This window comes from Armigeres subalbatus, chromosome 3 (assembly GCF_024139115.2).
Source record: "Armigeres subalbatus isolate Guangzhou_Male chromosome 3, GZ_Asu_2, whole genome shotgun sequence".
Taxonomy (NCBI): domain Eukaryota; kingdom Metazoa; phylum Arthropoda; class Insecta; order Diptera; family Culicidae; genus Armigeres; species Armigeres subalbatus.
Window position 1 is genome coordinate 224,063,818 of NC_085141.1, and position 16,782 is coordinate 224,080,599.

Sequence of the window (16,782 nt, forward strand, 5' to 3'; positions counted from 1 at the left end):
AACAAATTTGGAATTTGTAAAGATGATGTCTTTAGCAACGATCATCTAGTGGGAATGGACTGCTCTGTCACAGACAAACAGACATAACACATTGAACATTCACTCATCAAATTCATCGTCGTTCAAACACTAACGACATCTGTTGATTTCAGTTAGTTGGGCAAATCACGAACCAGATGGCGGTAGTGAGCAAACGTCAAACTAGAGCAAATCCTATGCCAGCGCCGCGAGTGATCGATTGGCCAACTAATGATTATTTGAATTGACCAGTAAATCAGTGAACGATGGAAATTTGACAAGTGTTATGTCTGTTTGTCTGTGGCTCTGTGATGGGAGAAGTAATTAAGAATTTTAGAAATAGGTGGCGCTAGTGTGTTTGCAATATTCTTATGTGTGTGAAATATGGCTCTAGCTCGAGATCCTTTGTGCCTACACTCAAGTTGTATTCGGCAAAGTTGGTCAGTACTTCATCCAAAAGGCGGCGCTAGTAAGCAGTTATATTTGAGTATATTGTTCCATGTAAGATCTGATGTATTTTGAGACGTAGCTTTTCTAGCAAACATGCATATTGCGGTAGGGTATTCCAAAGGTTTTGTTTTTATTCGACTTGCCCTAGTGATGCAAATGATGGAATACGTTCACAGTATATGTTCTCGGCCATCCAAGAAATCCCTGGAGTTTAGGCCTTTGAGTCTACACGCGTAACCAAAGGTCGGCCATTCTGTTTCAAATATGGTACATGCTCTAGTGATACCAAGATTAAAATGCGTCCACAATATACGTTCTTGGCTATCCAAGAATTCCCTGGAGTTAAGGCTTTTGGGTCAACACGCGTAATCAAAGGTCAGCCAGTCCGTTTAAAATATGGAACATGCTCTTAGTGATAAAATGAATTAAATGCGTTCACAATATATGTTCTTGGCCATCCAAGAATTCCCTCGAGTTAAGGCCTTTGAGTCTAAAAGCGTAACCAAAGATCAGCATACCGTTCACCAGTCCGGAGATACTAGGCCATTGTTCTTCATCAATTTGATACTGCTTTTTGTTGGTTGATAACTGCTCCGGTTTGGTCATTTGAGACGGCTGTTCAGAAGATATTGGTTTAGATCTAACGTTTTTTGGCTGCTTCTGTGATTTTGATGCTTCTGAGCACCGTCGTTTTGGATGAGATTTCTCACCGCAATGGACACAGGTGCGAAATTGAAGAAAGTATGTTGCCAGCGTGACTTCTTGTTCGATGGTTATGTATGACGGGATGGGTTTAATTAATTGCATCCGCACCACACGAACGCCGTTACTAAGACCAGGAAAGTAATTCTTCCAGACCTCGTTGCGAATGGCAATCACTTCCCCATATTGTCGCATATGGTCAGCGATTGTGATGTTATTGATCTCCTTCGGAAGATCGTGTAGACGTACATCGATGGCGTTGCTTTCAATTATATAGGAAGCATGACATTGGGACACTTTTCATCACATTCCATTGCATGCTTTAAATGGTGCTCTGCAGCGATCTTCGATGCCGTCTCTTCATCCTGCATCACAAGATACACCACATTTTTGACATTATGAGGCTGCACACACTTCACTGTTGTCATGCCAAGTTTTATTTTCTCATCAAGAAATTTCTTGATGTCTGGAACGCTAGGCCGCTTTGGGAGAATTGATGTGTCTAACAACATACAATTTTTTGTCGTCACCGGCATGATAGCAATAAACAGTAAACTGAAAGCACAACGCGTGTAGTGTACGTCTAGTCTGAACAAGAGACGGATAGCAACTGAACCAAGCCCTTAACGAAATATTAGTGCAGCGCTAAATATCCCAGCAAGTCCATTGAGCTGATAGGATTTCACTCATTACTTTTACAAACTACAACAGGCCTTTTTGGTTCTCCAAAACGTCCTGGAGTTCAAAACATGCGATCTACCCGATCAACCAAGGCCTGAACAATGTATCTGTGCGTCGCTAAACATCCCAGCAGGTCCGTTGAGCTTATAGGATTTCGCTCAACACTTTTACAAGCTACTACAGACCTTTATGGATTTTTAAACCGGCCTGGGGTTTAGAACGTGCGTTTTGGAGTACCTTGAGCATCTCGTATTCAAGAAAAATGGGTTTTGCATGGTGCGTATATGCTTATTGAAACGATGAAGACATTGCCAAAGCCTTGATTGATCTGCTAGGTACCGGGGGCTGTACTCGAGAACGTTGTGGAGTACCTTGAGCATCTCGCATTCCTGAAAATTTATTACAGGCATAACGTTCAGGATGGCTCAACTCTTCTGAGTATTCAGAACTATCAAACAATGTACTTAAGAATAAAAAAAATGTCAGATTAATTTTCATGTTCTCAAAAGCGAAATCTTTCCAAGGTTTCGGATATCTAGGTCTTCAGGGTATAGTCAAACTTGACCCCCGATATTTTTCCAGAGAAGTGAACATTCTGGTGAACAGTTTTGCTGAAGAAAGTGGGGACCTATCTCTCTTCTATGGTTTTACACAGCCAATCCTCAACGCTGGGCATATATGACCCATCCGTCCTGAAAAGGGTTAAGGAATTCCTTGAATGGCCACGAACATATTCTGTGAACACATTCTAACCATAGTAACACAAAGATTGTGGTTGGATTACGACTGTGAATTTTTGTAGTTCGATTTTCAGGTTGGCTATCAGTCATGTATAATAGCGTTGACAATTTTATTTCATCGCCGACGTTTCGATCCAGGGATGGGATCGACCATCGAGCCCTGAAGAAGATCTCATCCCTGGATCGAAACGTCGGAGATGAAATAAAATTGTCAACGCTATTATTCATGACTGATAGCCAACCCGAAAATCGAACTGTAACACAAAGAGTATGTTCCATATATGAAACAGGCTGACTTATCTTCGGTTGCGTGTGTAGACCCAAATTTCTTAACTTAAGGGGTTTCTTAGGTGGTCCACAACAAATACTGTAAACGTATATTTCAATTTAGGTACAGAACCCATTCGATTTCGGCTAAGCTATTCGATTTTGGCAACAAAATCATTCAATTTTGGCAACACATTTTTTTTTATTCTTGGGATTGGATGACTATTGGATTTGGTTTGGATTTGGAATCCCATCTAATTTGGCATCGAATTTTTATTGGGTTTGATTTGAATTAGATTGGATTTGAATTGAATTGGATTTGGATTAGATTTGGATTTGGCTTTTATTGGATTTGGATTGGATTCTGGATGTGGATTTGATTTGGACTGGTTTTGAATTGAATTGGATTTTGATTTTTGGCATTAGATTGGATTTGAATTAATTTGGAATTGGATTAGATTGGATGCATTAGATTACATTTTGAATTAAATTCTGATTGGATTTGATTTGGATTTGGATTAAACTGGATTTCGATTAGAGTGGATTGTGATTAGATACGATTGGGATTAGATTGAGTTTGTATTAAAATGGAGTTGGATTAGATTGGATTTGGGTTAGATTATATTTGGATTAGATACGATTGGGATTAGATTGGATTCGGATTAGATTGGATTCGAATTGGATTAGATTCGTATTGGATTTTGTTTGGATGTGAATTTGATTTGGACTGGGTTTGGATTAGATTGGCTTTGGATTCAATTGGATTTCGATTAGATTGGATTGTGATTAAATACGGTTGGGATTATATTGGATTTGGATTAGATTAGATTTGGATTAGATATGATTGGAATTGGGGCCCTCCTTAGCCGTACGTTAAAAAGCGCGGCTTCTCGACTTCCCTGGGTATCATTGTGTTAGCCTCATGATATACGTATGCAGAAATGGTAACCTGGCTTAGAAACCTCGCAGTTAATAACTGTGGAAGTGCTTAGTGAATACTAAGCTGCGAGGCGGCTCTGTCCCAGTGTGGGGATGTAATGCCAATAAGAAGAAGAAGATGATTGGAATTAGATTGGATTTGGATTGGATTCTGATTAGATGTGTATTTGGATTTGGATTAAACTGGATATCGATTAGATTGGATTGTGATTAGATACGATTGGGATTAGATTGGATTTCAGTTAGATTAGAATTGAATTAGATACCATTGGGATATGATCGGATTCGGATTATATTGGATTGGATTCGTATTGGATTTTGTTTGGATGTGCTTTTGATTTGGACTGGGTTTGGATTAGATTGGCTTTGGATTTTGGATTTTTTTCGGATTTTCATAAGAATGTATTTGGATTAGATAAGATTGGAATTGGGGCCCTCCTTAGCTGTGCGGTAAGATATGCGCGGCCACAAAGCAAAACCATGCTGAAGGTGACCGGGCTCGATTCGCGGTCCGTAGGAAATTTACGGGTTGGAATATTTCTCGACTTCCCTGGGTATCATTGTGTTAGCCTCATGATATACGTATGCAGAAATGGTAACTTGACTTAGAAACCTCGCAGTTAATAACTGTGGAAGTGCTTAGAGAACACTAAGCTGTGAGGTGGCTCTGTCCCAGTGTGGGGATGTAATGCCAATAAGAAGAAGAAGAAGATTGGAATTATATTGTATTTGAATTAGATTGGATTTGGATTAAGATTCGATTTGGATTAGATTGCAATTGGAATATATGAGATTTGGATTATATTATATTGGATTTGAATTAGACTTAAATTAGAGGTTCGATTTAATTAGTTGGAATTTGGATTAGATTGGATTTAAATTCGATTGGATTATGAACCAAGTGAGTTTGGAAATAATTGGATTGGCATTACATTGTATTTGGATTAGATTGGATACGGATTTGATTCGATTTGTATTAGATTGGATTTGATATGAGTCGATTGATGACGGATGACAAATGATTGGATTGGATTTCAAATGAATCACGACAACATTTGGAATGGTAGAATGGAAGAGAATTTGGATTTGATTTGAATTGTATTCGGGTTAGATTATTTCGAACTAGATCAGATTCGGATTGGATTTGGACTGAATTTAGGTATGGATTAGATTTGGATCGGATTTGAAAGAGCACTTGGATTAGACTGGATTTGGATAACATTTGCTTCGGATGGGATGTTTATTAGATTGAATTTAAATTAGATGGGATTTGGATTGGATACTGATTGGATTTGGACTGGGTTTGTTTAAACTAGATTTGGATTGAATTGGATTTGAAAAGAGTCTGGATCGGGTTTGAACTGAATTTGGACTGGATTTGCATTTTCATGGAATTGGATTTGGATTGGATTTAGATTTGAAATTAAAGTTGGGATGGATTCGGATTGGATTTGGATACATTGAAGTTGAATAATATTGGATTTGAATTGGATTTAAATTAGAGTGGATGTGGATTAGATTCGCTTTTGATTAGATTTGATTTCGATTAGGTTGAATTGTTCTGAAAATAGAAGTCTCATATTGCATTTCTGTATAAATAATTATCTTCCATTAGGTTAGTACGACAAGATAGATAGAATGAAGAGCAAAAAAAGGGCAAACAAATTTAGCAGTGTATCATCATTTGTCATCCGTCATCAATCGACGCGGATGGAAATGATAGTTGATCCGTTGATCGGGTTCTTAGAAGCGACCGTATAGAAAGTTCGGCTCGGTTCGGAAAAAAGATCAACGCATCTGTCGAGCGGTGCTGCATACGGGCAAGGCGACAGACTCCTATACCGACGTGTACTTGAGGGAGACAAATGATGAAAGAGTTTTGGTTCAGCTATGTAGAACTTGGTCTGGCTCTGGTTCAAGCAGTCTGTTGGTAATTGTTGTGGCGATAGCACGCTATGCATCTTTTCGCCGGTTGGTAATTTAGATTACCAGCCGAATGGCGGATAAGCGTCACGACAATAATGATATGTTAAATATTGCTTCTTTGTTGAAAGAAAAGGGTTAAAACATTAGTCGTGGAAATTCATTTTTCACTATCCATTTATTAACAGGTCCAAGCGCTCACGGAACCATCCCCGGTCAAAGAAGGCGAAGTCCAGACACCCGGAAAACCAATCAGCGATGAGCTGTACGTAAGAAGTGGACTGCTGGGCTTCCTCGGCCCAGGCGGTCTGGTGTTCGTCTGTGGCTCAAGGGACGGCCTAATGACCGTTACTGGACGGAAGCACAACGCCGATGACATTATTGCCACCGTATTGGCTGTGGAACCCATGCGATTCATTTACCGTGGCCGGATCGCCGTCTTCAGCATCAAGGTGCTACGAGACGAGCGAGTTTGTGTCATCGCGGAGCAACGTCCAGACTGCTCGGAAGAGGAATCCTTCCAATGGATGTCGCGCGTTCTACAAGCGGTCGATTCTATTCATCAAGTGGGAATCTACTGCCTAGCACTAGTTCCACCCAACCATCTGCCAAAAACACCGCTCGGAGGAATCCATCTGACCGAAGCTCGTCGAAGGTTCCTGGAGGGATCGCTTCATCCGGCAAACGTGCTCATGTGTCCACACACTTGCGTCACAAATCTCCCCAAACCTAGAGAACTGCACCACGGTATGTAGAAGCCCTAAATGACTGTAACTTTAACGATGCACCCTCTGTGTTCCATTTTGTCGCTTCTGTTTATCAAACCAACCAATGTAATTGCCTTATTGCTTCTGTTCGTAGAGTAGAGCACATGTTTGGTTAATGTCAGCACTGAAACTAATACTCAACAAACAAAGCGATTCTTTACAAGTTGTGATGTCGTCGCATATTTTTCCCACTAATTGACAAGCTCTCGTCCTACGTCGATATCCTGTTTATTGTTTTCTTGCTTTCTATTCTTGGATCGGATAAAAGCTGATAAATATCACTTGGAACGAATCCGCTTGAGCAACGACAACTTTAATGCGTGTGTTTTGGCTACCTTTTAGTTTGTTCGACAATCTCCTTACTAATCGTATTTTGCATTTAACCAATCGGCTGTACTACTTTATATAATTTGTTTCCATTAATTTAGTAATCTTTCATTTTCTCAAAATTAATATCATTGTTTTTCTCTCTTAATTTTCTTTTTAAATGCTGCTCTGCTCCTCACAAATACTAAAAAATCAAAATCTGCAAAACCGACACGTGTGTTCTGACGCAATAACGTAAAATAATTGATAACAAATGGTTACGTCTACATTACGATCATCATCATCAACATCTCTTCGTCACCGAATTGGCCGAAATAATCCCTCATCAACATCCCAAAAACTTCATCGCCTACGAACTTAAACAATTTTTATTTGGTTGTGGTACTAAACATTTTCAACCCTGTAAATATTGATCGACCCCTAAACCGATAATTAAATCACTTCATTTCTATAATTTACTCATTTAAACATTACCAACAAACATAATCATTCGTAAAAACACGCACCATGCTCGCACATCCACACATACACCCAATAAAATATCGAATAACCCTAACAAACTGCCACGTGTATCTTTTCACACCAACAAACACCACACACACGCCCTCACCAAACCAAAATCACGCATCTTAAACCTCTAAAAAAAATAACCACCCTCTAACAACATCCGCCCGTGAATTGTGAACGAAACGAACCGAAAAACTAAATTCAGGTTCTATCCAACAACTCCAAATTTCCGGCACCACACCGTCGTCGTCCACGTCGATCAACACCGCCGGCACAGATGCCTCCGTCGGTCCGGCTTCGGTGATGGTCGGTAATTTGGTCCAGGGCAACCGGTTGGCATCGGCGCAGGGACGCGACATCGGACTGGCGGACGATAACGAACGAAAAGTGAGTATTGCATTGATTGACGACTTTGACCGACCGCATAACCAAAATTCGTATTCATATGGAACAGATGTTTGATCATGGGTAGTTTTCAAAGTAACAGTACGCAAAAAAGTGACTACCGTCTTTTCAACTTCACAGCGAGATGTTGTCCTATGCACGTTGGAAATCGCGTCATGTTTTAATAACCGGAACCGCATCACGATCTCTACAAACATTCATTGGAGTGGTCAACACTCAAATTTTCTTTTGATTTATGCTCCATGAAAATATGCAAAAAAGTGGTGTCGTGAATGACAAAGATAAATAGAAATGGTTGCAATATGTTAATTGTGTACAGTTTGACATAGAAGCAAGCAAGCGTAACATAATGCATCGACTTGCTCCTTGAATATTGGTTGAAAATAGCTCAGAGGTTTCTTGCCTATATTGCATTAAAATCTTTCACTCGTCTCTTACTTACTGCAACCTAAATTGCAACTGAATGATTCGATCTGACTTGCTATGATAAAGACTTCATTGGCGGGGAAACAACGAACCGAATTTGCACGATCATAATTTAATGTTTCCTATCCTCTACTATAGCATCAATTGATTACCGGTGTGCTCCGATGGCGAGCCAACTCTTCGCCAGACCATGTGCTGTACACCCTACTGAACTCGAAGGGGGCCGTGGCCAAGACGCTCACCTGTTCGGAGCTGCACAAGCGGGCCGAGAAGATAGCCGCCCTACTGCAAGAGCGCGGCAAAGTCAACCCGGGAGACCACGTGGCGCTGATTTTCCCACCGGGATTGGATCTGATTTGCGCCTTCTACGGGTGTTTGTATTTGGGCGCGATTCCGGTGACGATACGGCCTCCCCATCCACAGAACCTCATCACAACCCTACCCACCGTGCGGATGATTGTGGATGTGTCCAAGAGTGGCATCATCCTGTCCATCCAAAGCATAATCAAACTGCTCAAATCTCGTGAAGCTGCCACCTCGATTGATCCCAAGAGTTGGCCGGTCATTCTGGACATTGAGGACAACCCCAAACGGAAGCTAGCCGGTAGGTTTTTTGTTTAATATTTATTTTGTAATTTTGATCACTTTTGATGCTGTTTCATATATTGCAGCAATCGCAAACAGTACTCTGGATTCGACGGCATATCTGGACTTCAGTGTATCAACTTGTGGACGCCTCAGCGGAGTTATCATTTCGCATCGGTATGTTGAGCTAGACTTTAAAAGCCAAATGGTAGAACCTCTCTTGCTACCTTCCATAAAAAAATCCTTTTTGTACTACTTAGGTCTAAGAAAAAGTAAAGAAAATCATAGAACGCAAACGCACTTTTGAAGTTCTAATCCCATATTTCTAAATAATTTTAATTTATCCTCAGATCTCTCTCGAGTTTATGTGCCAGCTTAAAATTAGCCTGTGAATTGTATCCTAGTCGCCACGTGGCCCTCTGTCTCGACCCATATTGTGGATTGGGCTTCTCTATGTGGACGCTGATCAGTGTCTACAGCGGCCACCATTCGATTCTGATAGCACCATACGAGGTAATGGTTTTCGTCGTCATTCGTAACTCTTGCTTCATCACGTGACGAATCGCATTTCCTTTTTCTTTTCCAGGTCGAAGCAAATCCCAGCTTATGGCTAAGTACGCTGTCGCAATATCGCGTTCGGGATACATTCTGCTCATACGGCGTGATTGAACTGTGCACAAAGGCGCTAAGCAACTCGATTCAGGCGCTCAAACAACGGAATATTAATCTTGGTTGTGTGCGAACCTGTGTGGTGGTTGCCGAAGAACGGCCTCGAGTACAACTGACGCAGCAGTTCTGCAAACTGTTCCAAGCGTTGGGGCTCAACATGCGTTGCGTCTCGACTTCGTTCGGTTGTCGCGTGAACCCGGCCATATGCGTACAAGGGGCAAGCTCGGCAGAAAGTGCCCAGGTGTACGTGGATCTCCGTGCCCTGCGGAACAACAGGGTAGCACTAGTCGAACGGGGCGCCCCCAATTCTCTCTGCCTAGTCGAATCCGGAAAACTGTTGCCCGGAGTGAAGGTGATCATCGCCAACCCAGACAGTAAAGGCCAGTGCGGCGATTCTCATTTGGGTGAGATATGGGTTCGTATCAAAACAAGTTTTACTCAAAAGGCAGAAGCGTCATTTAGGATTAACTCATTTGAACAGGTACAATCCCCTCACAACTCGAACGGTTACTTCACCATCTACGGAGATGAGACCGATTATAACGATCATTTCAATGCCAAACTGGTGACCGGTTGTAGTACTAGCGAAACGTGGGCAAGAACTGGCTATCTGGGATTCCTTCGGCGAACTGAATGCTCCCAGGCAGGGTCCATCTTGGATGAAACGACGCCCAGTATTGCGAGTCGGGATTCTGACAACGAATCGATTCATTCACAGGTAAATCTTAGTATTTGTTTATTACCGATGTAAAGTATGCAACTATACAATATTTCCGTAAACCAACCAAAATATGCCACTTGCAGATTATACAGATTTTATACAGATTACACACAATGGGATCCTATTTGAATAGCCTAGGTTTCTAATAGGGCTGATCTTGCGCCTTTGTGGCGTTGCTTTTGGCTACCCCAATCTAACGTCCATGCGTTGAAGTTCCCTCATATAACTACTACCGTCCATTACCATTACTATAACCAATAGTCAAATACACATAAATGGACCCCCGGTTGACCACCAATCAGGTTACGGAAACCCGGAATATCCGGTATAACAGGCCAACATAGAACCACGGAATAAATCGGTCTTCCAAAACCTCAAACTTCTCAGAATGTCGTCGGGTCTGCTAGTAATAAATAAATAAATGTGACTAGACCAGCCTTTGTATCAGCCATCTTTTACTTTGTTCAGTATTCTAGATGCTGAAAAAATGTAGATGAAAGTGGGGCAAATCGGCCTCGCTAAGCAATAGCCCTTGTAAAATAATTAAATTCCTCTGAATTCTGTTGATTTGTCCATGAAACAACTTCATAATGCCTTATCTTTGACATAAATATCAATAAACGCTGGGTAATGAAGTTTTAGTATCTTATAAACCGGTTTTAAAAAAGGTGCTTTTATGATGCTTTTATGTATTTAAAATATGTGGCGATATGGGCAACCCTCGGGACAAGACGAGCAAAGTAACACCAAAAATTATATTAAAAAGTGCTAAATTTGTTAAGAACGGCACAGTTGACACATTTTTTGCACTTCTGGGGAGGGGATTATGTACAAATTATGTTTCGTCTAAAAATGTCGTATTCTATGTTGATTTTTTGGCCTCTGACTTTACAACAATATTTGAATTGACCTAAATCTAATTTTCACTTCCCCGTAACGCTGGGTTTTCTCGTAACGCTGGGTAGACACCTTTGCGTGGTGTGTTACGGTGTGAGATCTACCACGGTCACATTGTCAGCTACAGACAAATCCTGACCCAACGAATACCTACCCCAATATTCAGCTCCGTGGTACTTATGAGGGTGTTGCTGAGTCGGTGGCCTCTCTTTAAGTAAGTACTACACCAACATTTCCTTCCTCTCCCAAGTTAGGTGAAGATGGGCGTGGCCAGAAGTAGTAATCCTCATGCTTTTGTGATTTTTATCCTAGATTGAAATCAAGTACCACACCCACCTTGATTTCTGAATACAATCTGAATAAGGATTTCATAAGAAAAACATGAGTATCACTAGTGTCCAATCTACTAAATCTAATTTTCACGATTAAAACCATCGTCGTTGTTTTAAGTTATCTCTGATTCAGGCAGAAATTATTATGATGAATTTGTAAATGCATTGAGGATAGGGAGAATCGTAATCTTGGAGGTGACCTTGTTTATATTACAGTTGGCAATACCGATGTCCAAAGTTTTATATCCTATCGATCATAATTATTGTAAATCTCCCCAAATGATAATTGTAGATAATCTATAGTAAAAACCTTGGTAAATAACAATTTATGCTGAAAACGACAAATTTAAGCTTTAAACCTTAAATTATAAAACCACAAAATTATACGAAAGTTCGAATTTCAACCACACCATCTTAAAATCAATATTTCAAGATAAAGTAAGGTTGACATAGTGTGTTTTTCAGTTTTATAAGTCTTTTACATTATTGTTAACCATCCTTCGTAACAATAATGTCAAAATAATGCACACTTAAGTCATAATAAACGTTGGCTGTCTTGCCCCATATGATGATCTTGGTCCACTTTCCCTTATATCGGGATCTTTGGATGACAATTAGCTGCTAAAGCAAGCGTTTCCTGAGAGATCCACCACAGAATGTGCTCTCCTTTAATTAGTTTTAGGATAAAAGGATAAGAGAATTAGTTTTGGAGAAAAACGCTTGCATTCTACGGCATCGATAAAACAATGATTGTTTACAAAATAAGTTACGCACAGAATATTCTTCACTAGGTGGATTAATCAGGGTTCTATTTTATTTGTTTATTTGGAAGGCTCAAGCGCGGTAGGCATAACGGAGCCGAAAATCATCTAGAATCAGTGGCGCCACGGGGGGACATTATTTTTGTCAAAAAAAATGTTCAGAAAACCGCACCCCCCCCCCCCAGACCAATTTTCTGGCTACGCCACTGTCTAGAATTATATAGAATTATAAAGTGAATCCTAATCTAATAATTCTTTGATTCTTTTATTGTCCTCGTCAATGTATTGCAGGCGCAAATCTGCATCTTCGATAAAAGAGTACGAGTTTGGCCGCCCTCTCTGAGCAGAAGCATCAGGAACGGTAACCAAACTACTATCGCTTTCGCTAGAGGTTGATGGAGATGGTGTAGGTTTTCTGGCGATCAGCTGGCTGCTTGCTGAGTCCGAGTCGATAGACCTTTGTCGATTTGTTTCACTTTTGTTACTTTTCACTGCTGCTTTTCCACTGGCAGTAGTCGCCAGTTCGGGCAATTGTTCTTCGTTGATGGAAGTTCGCTTCTCGTTGATCAGCAATTGCTGTGGTTTGGTCAATTTGGATATATTTTCAGACAGGGTTTGCAGAATCGCTTTCAATAGATAACGAACAACGATAAAAGAGAGGCAAAAACCTCTTCCAATCATAACAAGCCATGAAAACAAAACTATCGCACTTGTGTAGGGGAACTGGGGGGTAGGACGCCCACGTTAAGGAAAATGCCATTTTTATCAATGAAAACCACCATTTCAGCCAGTTTTCATCAGCGCATACTGAAGAACAGCATATCTGCGACTGACTACCGATAACAGATATCTAATTGTCCATTTTATTGCACAGAAATTTGATTTTTAAAAAGCACCCGAAAAAAATGATTTTGAAACCATGCGGGGTGAGATGCGCCAGTGGATGGGTTAAAACGCGCATGTGCTTATCGTACTGATTTTCATTTTAATTGCCTACATTAAGGCAATTAACCGAATGTTTCGGCTGTTTCGGTCATACGAAATGAGCATGGGCGTAATGCCCCACACCGACCTCAGAAGTTTGAAGGCCCATAAAATCGTTTTAAAACCATTTTTGACGACGATTTCGTGTGGAACATAAAGAACACGAGTAAGCAGCATGGCTCATGGCTCAATTATTAATTTATCAATGTATAACAGCGACAGAAAGACTAAATTCCACCGAGCTAGAATTGCATCAAAACACGCAAAAATCGTTTTTTCGAGTTTTTCATGTATAACTAGAGAAGAATCATGAAATATATGTATCCAATGGCAATATTTTTCATTGCTTTATCGTATAGACTATTGAAAATAATCAAAATGGGGATATTTAACCTTATTCAGGGGTGGCGCGTTTTAACCCCTATGGGCGTGCTACCCCCACTTCCCCTACAAGTTGGAGAAAACTGATTCGGACAGCCGGCCCCCGCCTTTGATAAAACGCTTTGTTCTCGCTCATTTTTAGGTTGGGGACCATAAAAAATATGGAAATTTTATTGTTGCCCCTCAATTTATTATTGTCAGACAAAACTAATCCGAGGGGGACATGTTTTTTGCCTTTCTCGTACACCAAGGTGTAACGAAAAGGCTATATCTAGATCAACATTTGAAAAGGGCGTAACAGCCAAAATTTATTCCTTCTGATTCTTCTTCTACATACAAAGCTATATATGTAAACGAGGAATCAGAAGAAATAAATTATGGCTGTTACGCCCTTTTCAAATGTTAGTCTAGATATATTCACTTCCAAGACGATACCAATCGACTCAGCTCGACGAATTGAGATGATGTCCGTTTTTTTTTCTTCCTAAGCAATGGAGGGGGAATCTGCTCAACAGACATCATGGGTTGTCCAGGAAGTGCGGGGTTAGGGACCACCTCCAACAGCAAACGAGGGAGGCAGGACTACATCCCCGACCCGCTAAACCCCGCCAAGCCCATCGTCCCTTCGGTACAACCAGAAAGTAATGCTTCAAAGGGGGGCAGTGCACAACGCACCCTCGAGGTTAGCTGCGTGTCCTTGCAGCATCGAACATCGTGACTCGCTTTTGTAGAAGAACACCATGGTATCGTGCCAGCGCATCGCCGGCTTCCCAGGTGGCCTTACCACGCCCTATGTCCTCGGAAGGTGGGAAGGGTTTGCAGAAATCGACTTCGCGCCTGCTTCCCTCTGCACGACTGGTATCAAGACTGATGATGCCACGCCCAGCCAACATTTTGATACGTATAGCTATCAATATAGGCTATCATATAAAAACAAGATATATTGTATATAATGCGCACAATCGCTATATACCTACTAAAGTAGAGGTCATATACATGCTAAATAACGACTTTCTCGAGTTTTCGAAAGCATTAATACGATCCTGTCAACATAAGAAAAATCTATATACATAAAAATGAATTTCTGTCTGTCTGACCCTTATAGACTCGGAAACTGCTGAACCGATCGGCGTGAAAATTTACATGCAGAGGTTTTTGGGGTCGGGGAAGGTTCTTAAGATGGTTTGAGACCCCTCCCCCTTTTGGAAAGGGGGGCTCCCATACAAATGGAACACACATTTCTGCTTAACTCGAGAACTAATCAGAGAATAAATCACTTTTAGGCGAAACAAAGTTCGTCGGGTCTGCTAGTTAAAAATATAAACAATTCTGTGTCACGAACATTTGACCTCTGGATCTAAAGGCAAATGCTCTATCCATGTGCTATTCAGTAACCCTTGAAAAGCAGCAGAATTTTGACAATCATAATGTAGATGAAAATATATGAATAACAAGAGCTTCTATGTTACAGTATACGATACATACTACATTTATACGATTCGAGTTCCCTGCTGTTGTGCGAACAAACGTGGCGTGAATCGCTTATGGAAACAATTTATAATTAACCCGATAATGTTTATACTGAGAAACGATTGCGGAGCATTGTTAACGATTTGGTCCACATATAAACGATGATAAAATGTCAAAATTCATGAGCTGTTGTTATTTAGTTGTATTTCATCTGTGTTTTAGTTGATTTATTTTTTGTCGGCATTGATAGGAGTGACAATAATCGGCTGTCTGATAGCAGTGATAATCGGATTTTAAAAAAATCGGATGGAATGATGTAAGTAATAATGAAATTAATTTTTTCGGTAAGGTTCAATCGCTCAGTGATCAACGTGCTTAGGAAGTTGTATACGTGCAATGCACATCAGTATACGATTAGCATGGAAATATGCATATGTATAAACGATATTTGCGATACAATCCGATTGAACTGATGTTGTTTATATCATTTTATGATTTTCATGGAAACAATCGTAATATTATAAACGTATTATAAACGATAGTATTCATATTTTGGCCATCTTTATAAGTAGACATATACAACTGTGATAGAAAATAGCTATATATGCGATCAAATTTATCTTCTCATATACGATGCCTGGTTTACTGGGCGTGCACCCCCTTTCTGCGATAGGGCCTATTCGCCAACACACAGAGAAGGATTTGCCGACGCGATGCCTACGCCTGCCCCAGCCTTGACGAGGACCCCTTTCCGTCCTCGGGCTCGGGCATCGACTTTCGAAGTTTCTGCAAGCTCCTCTTGAGGTCCTTGCTGATATTATACTTCGATGACGCAAAGTCGATGATGGCGTCCAGCTGTTCCGTCGCCACCTCGAAGGCCGAAAGCCCATCGCGTTTGCGGTTCATCGCCTCCACAAGCCATGGGCCGTCAATAACCCCTACCGGCCTTTTTCTAGCCGAGAGTAAGGTTGAGTGACCCACGCTGGCGCTGCGCACCAAGCTGCCGACTATTGCCTCTGGCCTCCTAGGCGGAGACCTGAACAACACACCTCTTGCGAAGGGGTTGTCGCCTACACTACTACCACTAATTGAAGAATTGACTTGGTTTTCCATTTTGATACCACGAGTTGCTCGGGAAAAGAGGTCCATCACGCCAGGGCCCAGCATGACGCGGCAAGGGAGAATTACTGTGGAGGGGGCCCAGGTACCCCACAGGCTCCGTTAAAGGCCTAGCTCATTATTTCACCCCCTGGCCATGCATCCCCTCAGCACGGGTCGCTTGACGCCTTGGGATTAGGGGTTAGGGACGATGGTCCCGGTCTAACTCGCAGTGGCTATGGGGAGGGGTCGTCAAGCCCTTGGACAAAGTCCCTGCTGCCCCCTGTGTGTATGTATGTGCGCAATATAAAACTCACTCATCTTTTAGGCACTTATCTTGATCCAATTCGTTTGCAATAAGTTGCATTCGACGGGAAATTTTGTCCCATTGTTTCCTATTGAAAAAAGGCCAGTTCGGACTATGGGATCAAAAGTTATGGCCAAAATACGATTTATATACAAAAAAAAAACACGCTAAGAAATTCTCACTCATTTTTTTAGTATATCTTATGAACGAGAAAGGCACAAACACCGCTAGGTGGATCAATCTGGGTTTTTTTTTCAATAATTGTATCGGCTTAACCCTTAAAGGCGCTAGGCGATTTTTTAGAAATCGTCGAAAAGATGTTCAACGTATATAACCATTGAAATTATTAACATTGAACGTATTTTCGGTTTGTTGTTTTAAAACAACATTGCGCATTTAAGGGTTAATTCAATTTTTAATATGAA

General features: G+C 41.0%; 1 protein-coding gene across 14 annotated transcripts in view; it reads left to right on the plus strand.

Annotated features, from left to right (window-relative positions):
- LOC134220273 (disco-interacting protein 2) overlaps positions 1-16,782 on the plus strand; it is a 571,865-nt gene that overhangs the window by 536,836 nt on the left and 18,247 nt on the right. For 12 of the 14 annotated variants that reach the window (XM_062699282.1, XM_062699284.1, XM_062699283.1 and 9 more), the window contains 7 exons: positions 5,909-6,467; positions 7,527-7,708; positions 8,291-8,756; positions 8,824-8,914; positions 9,088-9,250; positions 9,324-9,821; positions 9,888-10,124. In XM_062699282.1, coding sequence (XP_062555266.1) covers positions 5,909-6,467; positions 7,527-7,708; positions 8,291-8,756; positions 8,824-8,914; positions 9,088-9,250; positions 9,324-9,821; positions 9,888-10,124 — 2,196 coding nt within the window. The remainder of the gene's footprint in view (positions 1-5,908; positions 6,468-7,526; positions 7,709-8,290; positions 8,757-8,823; positions 8,915-9,087; positions 9,251-9,323; positions 9,822-9,887; positions 10,125-16,782) is intronic. The other 2 variants (XM_062699274.1, XM_062699286.1) reach the window with 1 other exon arrangement.